Source organism: Echinococcus granulosus (genome assembly GCF_000524195.1).
Source record: "Echinococcus granulosus chromosome Unknown EG_S00054, whole genome shotgun sequence".
Taxonomy (NCBI): domain Eukaryota; kingdom Metazoa; phylum Platyhelminthes; class Cestoda; order Cyclophyllidea; family Taeniidae; genus Echinococcus; species Echinococcus granulosus.
The window spans coordinates 129,199-136,323 of NW_020170434.1; the positions used below are offsets into that span (position 1 = coordinate 129,199).

Consider the following 7,125-nt stretch of genomic DNA (forward strand, 5'->3'; position numbering starts at 1 on the left):
CCAACAGCCAATCTTACTTTTTACCCTTTTTTATCTACATATTTACCTTTTTTATTTTTATAATATTTGTTTGCTTGTTCATTCGTTCATTTACTTGCGTATTTCCCCGTTTCTTTACTTGTCCCTTCATCAAAGTCAATTAAGCGAGAGGCGTGGTGGTGGTGCTGTGGAGGTGGAGACGCCACTGTATGTGAAACAGACGAATCTTGGCAATGGAAACTTAAGTGTGATGAATGAGTTGACTCACTCTAGGGAACGAAAGCAGAGGAAGGCGTCGGTTATCACGCGGAAAGGCATGAATGTGTGGAGAAGCAGGTGCATCAGTTGGTCGACATGGCGGCCAAATGCATTCGACGGCGCAGAGGCATGATGGCAAAATGGCATCGCCGCCCGTGGGATCACCTGCCCTACTCTACCCTGCGCCTCAGTCTGCCAGAAAAGATTCAGTGTGGGGAGAAGCCCTTGTATCTGCCTGCACTACACTTACCCGCCACTCATCGACGGCGTAACTTGTGGCATGTGGGGCTTACCACAAATCGGTCAGGGACATGGCCAAAATCCATACTAATATGTTCTACAATCTTTTCCATTATGAAGCCTCTTCGTCTGTGTGTCACTTCTAGACTTTAGCCTTTCATTTCCCCATGTGAATGGATGTGAAGAAAGGAAAAGTTGCCCTTTTCTTGATGCATATATGGAGGTAAATGAATGCCCATTTCTGGCATACGCTTCGTGTCCACACCACCTGGTACATCTGGTGGATGGAGAAACGTAGTGCCTTTCTCCTTCCTGCAGATAGCCCATGGACTCTAAAATCCCTCATTTTGCGTCCACAAGTGATGGTAAATACGTAAGGTAAATCTTGGGGACCCCTATGCAATATGAGGCTCTTCATTTTTTCTTCTATCATCTTTTCTCCACTCTATATAAATATTCATTAATTGAATTATTAAATCCTGCAATTTTTATTAGTTTTAATGAGCTGGTAATCTGATTTTCACTCCTTAATCCTGCAATGAGGACTTCAAAATGTTGTTATCATTTTTTAAAGGAAGCACGAAATGATATTAATAAAACGGAGAGAGGTTTAATGTTTAAATCCCACATTTTAGCTTCCAAAGTCGACTCGGCGAAAATTGCATGATATCTTGGGGAGGTCATCCTTGTCCGGAGGAGCCTTCCACGTGCTTGCAGCAGACACGTGTGAGCGAAAGGAGCGCCATTTCAAACCACTGATCGATAGGGCGGTCCATGACCAGCGAGTTTGACGGTCTTGCCAAAGGAGATTATCGTACCCACCTGAAAACCACGCATTTCCGTTAAAAGACAAAGATTTTGCCTTCCCTCTCATGACAGATTCGGAGGGAAATGAAATTGGCAAATTATTTGTCGGGGGCATCTCGCAAAACACAAATAATGTTAGCTTACACATTTACTTCTCTCAGTTCGGTGAGCTGGAAGACGCTGTTGTTATGATGGATAACAAAACGGGGCGGTCTAGGGGTTTTGGCTATGTCAAATACCGGGATCCAGAGTGTGTGAAGATTGTTCTAGCCGCAAAACCGCATTGGCTAGATGGTAAGGAGATTGACGCCAAACAGTGCAATGTTAAGATGAAGGGTCGAAATCGTCGCAGTTTGAAGGTCTTCGTCGGTGGAATCAGTCTGGATCAAGATGCCGCCTCGATTAAGGCCTTCTTTGAGAAATTTGGCCGCGTCACAGACGTCAACTTAATGATGGATCCCAATAAACAGCGGCATCGTGGATTTGCGTTCATTGGTTTTGAGGAGGAGATTGTTGTCAATCGACTGATAAACATGCACTACTTGACAATGGGAAATAAACAGGTGGAAATTAAGGCAATGGAACCACCAAACTTTGGTAGGAAAAGTGGACCCCAGATGACCCGACACTGCAGTGATTTTAGTGAGCTGAAGGCGTCTACCACGCGAGATACTACTCACTCCCACTTCAGCAGCAAACAACACTCCAGGAACCGAAATTATCAACAAATCAACAGCCTTCAATACGGCCCAAGTTTGGATGGAAATGCGTACGGACTCACTAATGGTCAGCAGCAAAGCTACTTAAACAGTTTTGTTGGGGATACGAGTGGACAAATGCCACAGGAACGATTGGCAGGGGAGCAGTATTCGTCGGGACTGTTTTCGCTTCCTGGAAAGTTAAATACAATGCCTGTAATATTTACGAACAGTTTTGTACCAATAACTCCCACTGTGTATCCAGGATTCCAGTCGTATCCATACCCCATCCTCCAGCCACATTTCCTTCATCCGGGTCTTCTATCTGGGAATGAGGGATTCTGGTCCCATGGAATATGCACGCAACAGCAGATCCTACTTCCAGCTGCTCAAAGTGCTAGTGGACCTACAAAGACAAATTCCGCCAGTCAGACTAGTCCCAAGATCTCAAGGTCATTTTCAGGGTATTGTGATGGCTCCGATCGTGATCAGCGACGGAAAGCTTTTAATGAAATAACAGATGACACACTTTTAAAAGATGACGTTGGGGGCTCGTTGAACGCATTCGATCAGGGTCTTGGAATGTGGTGTCTCAACTCAGCCCGATGTTTGAAGGCCTGTAGTTCGGGAACCTGTCTAGATCAGCATTCCATGGGTGGACTTCTAATCCACAATCAGGAAATGTCTGCTTCTAGACAACAGATGGCTTCAGAGATCTCGGATGGTGAAAGTCAACAGGCTACCATATTGGCTAAGCCTTCAGGAGATAATTTCGACCATGATGAAACCGCCTCCGGCGTCCACGAGGGTGGGTTGACGATTATGAAGGAGGCGTCGTGTGAAAGCTCCTCTGAACCGAGTGTGAGCAACGCGAACCTGCTAGCGCTGTCCAATTCATCCGCCAATTGGCTGCTTCCACGATCCCAGCAGCTCACCTCGACGTGGAATTTTCGACCTCCTCTTTGGAATGACATGCAATTGCCACCTACAGGATTCAGTCTCCCACCAAGTTTTATATTCCAACCGGCTTCCACAACCACCTTTGATCCTGTTACTATGGAGCACGCGATGGGAGGCTTTGGATATGCATTTCCAGTCCTCTCTGAACGTCAGTCCTTTCGAGATGAAGGAACGGTCATCAATGAGCCTACCTCAAATCCCCTTCTTCCAGCAAATCCCACTCTTATCCCCTCACACTTTCAGCCTATATCAACAACTGGAAGCCTTCGACAACGGCGATGGGAGTCTCCCGAAGCCCCCAATCTTGTTGAAATGCATCAGCGTCCAGGACCCAGACATCATGACACCATGGGCAGATGGATGCCGCAAATGCACATCAACATATCATCCACGTCGGAGGTGGGTAAAAAGACGACGACGGACGAATTTGGTGGCAAGGGTGGCACGAGAGGCGGAGGTAGAGGCGCGGGTGGTGAAAGTCTGTGTGCCGCGGAGAAGACCTCAGTGGCAGCTGGTGACCACCATGCCAACAATTTCAGGAGCTTCCGCATTTAGAGACGTCAAAAGAGGCTTGTCAGACTAGCGTCGGCAGGAAACATCCGACGTTGGCTTTTTGCACACTTATCTTTCAAATTGGAGTAAATTAACCATCCAGTAGCAACTGAAGCAGTTGTATCCGCCTTATTGGATGGAGTAGCAGTAGTAGGGTTGAAGTGTGTTGTTTCGCAGACCGGTTAGTGGTGTACCCATATAATCAGTTGATATTGCCAGTTACGGTGTTCCAGGACTTAGCCTTTATGCAGTAGATACCGTAGAATACCTCTTCTACTGCAGACAAGAAATACATTGCTTTTCAACGTACACTGCTTTCTTCCATCTGTCTAGAGGAAATAGCGTCACAGTTCATCGACGAGTGGGTGGATTTTGAGACCACCTGTTAGGGTTAACTCATTTGAAAAAGAAGTTTTGAGAGAATTAGTAGGTCCGAACTGTTAAAGTGATTTACCAAAGATGTGTCTATAGCGGGATAGACGTTTCGCCCTTGGGCAACTCTACTTGTGCTTTAGAAATGGTGGAATATTAGTGCACCAATCAGCAAAGTATGAAGCCTAAAGGCTGCATTTTATTTAAGTTTGGAGGGTAAAAACCTCGGTTTCCGGCTGTAGTTACAAGCTTATTTTTCCCGTTTTAACCAATGCTAAGAAAGCTTTGTCCTAGAGGGATTCAGTAGTACTGCCAAAGCAGTCTAGAGTTGGCTGGTTGGCTTTCCCAGTGCTCAGCATAAACCAGCCTTCCTAAATCTCAGCTATACGTGAACTAATCACTAAAAAAATTAGTCCCTTATGCAATCTCGGGGTAGACTACTTAATAATCAGCCAGAATTAATGCTTCGCAGATCGGAGAGCACCGCGCTGGGGGTCATCACTGACATATAGCAGGGCGTCAAACGCATGTCTAATTGTGACTGAAAGTCTGCGCAACACATCATGCAGCACTTGAGGGCCCCCTCTTGAGGTGATATCCTCTAATTACAGATTTTGTACCCTTTTGCTGTTCTATTCACATGAATGCACCTGCTACCACTGGTCTCCTGCCTTAATTACCGACAGGTGCTCCATCTGTTGTCAAGTTGTCAGCTGCCACAATTTTAATCCACCACCTCAGCTGCTTGTCTTAGACAGCACTCGTGAACCACGGAAATACGAAAAGTCAAAACCAATGTTTACAAGTCCACAGTTTTTTCAAGGTCATTGAGTCAAAGGGCGTGACAATTTCTAACTCAAGTTTCAGAAGACCTGGATGACCTAGGTAACAATAATGAATTTATTTTAGGAATAAAATCCACTATTCTTTCTAGCTGGTTAGCTTTCCTTTGAAGCATCAAGCAGAAGCTAAACCAAGGTGCATTGCAATGTGCTTTTCATGGTAGATTTTGCAGTCTCAAAGTTGCAAAAAGCCGAAGTAGTTGGAGAACATATATTAGTAGCGTTTAGCGTGGATGAGCGGCTGCAGACGTGATCCGAAAGCCCTGTTGCAGAGCGGATCAGAAGTCCGACCTGCGGAGAGGGCGAAGCGTCCACGTAGGTTAACACGCAGCATCAAGCCCCTGCAGTTCCATTGAAGAAGCTGGAAAAGTTATGATATTTGTTGGCATTACGGCAGCGATTGGTTGATTGAGACCAGTCACTGGGGCATTTTATTATAGATAACGTGATTAAGCCTATCACTTTAAACATTTTTGTCCCTACTTTTAAATTCAACTTTGTTTTTGCCCTAGAGTTCTTTAGAGAAGCATTTTTAGTTATGAATTGTGTGTGTAGATTAAAGAACCTAGAAAATACTCCTATGTGGGTTATTTGTTCATCTCTTTCCCCTTGAAGTTCGAAAAAATGGGAGAACGTCATTGTTGTGAGTAATCCCTTAAGTCATACAACAGAGGTGGCTTTCTCCTCCCTTATAATTGCATAAGCTGGATCAGATTAGGACGAGGAAGAAGAGGGTCAATGGAAGGTCAATGTCTGGGACTAAAAGGTGCACGAGTGCACCCATTTTGGGAAGTCTTTTTATAACATTGTGCCTACCTGATGTCTTTTCTAATTGCGTGGGTATAACTATGCAGAAACTCTGATTCCTTCCACTCTGTGGCCTGGCTTTTGGTTCATGTTTGTGGTCTTCAAGTCCCACTGCACGTCAGGTAGCGGTATCGCCTTCCACTGCTACCTTGGCTTATTAATGCTCTGAGGAGGACCGGAGGCGGTACATCATAAATTTTTCACAGATATTTTCATGTCTAAATCGTAAAATTTAGGACTTTAGACACTTTAAAATTTTTTGCTATTGATGCATTTCAAAGTATCAGTGGATGGTAATGTTCCCTTCGTCAGATTTAGTAGCTAGACATAAAATTGAATTCCCGCAAAAAAAATTGCTAAGGATTTTTTAAAATTTAGACCAAGCTGTAAAAAGGAGAGAAGCAAAGTCGACCCATGTGTAGGGCGTGTTGGTTTAAAGAATTATTTTTAGGTCCCTGGCGAGCAGGTTACTGCAGGTTCTTGGTTTAACGAACGTCAGCGCTCGTCAAGGAGGCGACGAGCATTAAGTCCTCCCTCTGCTGTCAAATTACACTTTTAAATCTCCCCTTTCCGTTCCTGAACAACCATAAAATGCCCTTTTTAAGTCAGCCCTCTCCAACCCGAGATTTGCAACCCGGAGTTAAGAGTAGAACAGTGAAAATATTAATGACGGTCGTGGGCAGCCGATTTCTTTTCTAGAAAATGAGGAATTTAGACCTTTTTATTTAGATAGATAACCCTATCTACCCTCCGGCTATTGCGGATATTAATCAAAGAATAACTTCTCCCTGCCTTTGTCAGTGCCAAGTGGCATGTGATAAACAATGCCGCTTCATGAATATCGTCTCTAATCCAGTAACCATTTATCAAGGTCTGCCAATCTTGACTGGAAGCTATCAGTCAGAGCATCGGAGCAACAACAGTAGCAAGGAGTTGCAAAGGTGCCCTCGAGTCAGATTCACGTGACGATTTTTCTGGCTGGGAATTATTTTGGAGGAGTTTTAATTGGTTTAACACTTTGAACACGTGATTGCTGTGGAAATTCGTTGCAAACCAAAGTTGACGGAGCTCTCCCACACAAAAACATCGAGGTTTGATCATCGCAAGATGCCCACACCTTGTTTTGAGATCTCTGTCCAGTGTTTCCAGCATGTACTCTTCAGCTTAGGGGTGGGACGACATTCAACAGCAAGGAGAACTTGGTCTTTGCCTACTTTCAGTAGGTCCACTTGTACACTAATTTCTTTTCCCAAATTTGTTTTTATCCTACTACTGCACTGCCTTCCATCTAGAGTATTCTGAACGTCCCGCAGGGCAGCAAGAATACCACAATTTTGAAGATTTCTCAAAATCTGCTCTTATGTGTAAGTACTGCAGCCATACCTGTCAAAACAATTTTGACCCATTTAATCTTAATCGCCTTTCGTCTCTAAAACTTATTTTGGACCGTCTAAAGTGACTCCAAGCAAATTTTAGCTTTTCATCCAATTAGTAAAAAGTTAGGACTGTTGTTTAATTTGTACCGCATTTGCTTACCTTTTATCATTAAAATTAGCGTCCAAGTCCTATCCGGAGACGTTACAAGATGCACAGCATTAATTGCAACTTTA

General features: G+C 44.2%; 1 protein-coding gene across 1 annotated transcript in view; it reads left to right on the forward strand. All coding sequences in view use genetic code 11, as the record gives it.

The window, feature by feature from the left end:
- EGR_06266 (DAZ-associated protein) overlaps nt 1–3,497 on the forward strand; it is a gene marked incomplete at both ends in the record, with an annotated part of 4,315 nt that extends 818 nt beyond the window's left edge. The window contains 3 exons of the mRNA XM_024495515.1: nt 136–226; nt 253–539; nt 1,283–3,497. Of these exons, the coding sequence (XP_024350038.1) occupies nt 136–226; nt 253–539; nt 1,283–3,497 (2,593 nt within the window). The remainder of the gene's footprint in view (nt 1–135; nt 227–252; nt 540–1,282) is intronic.
- Nucleotides 3,498–7,125: the final 3,628 nt, after the last annotated feature.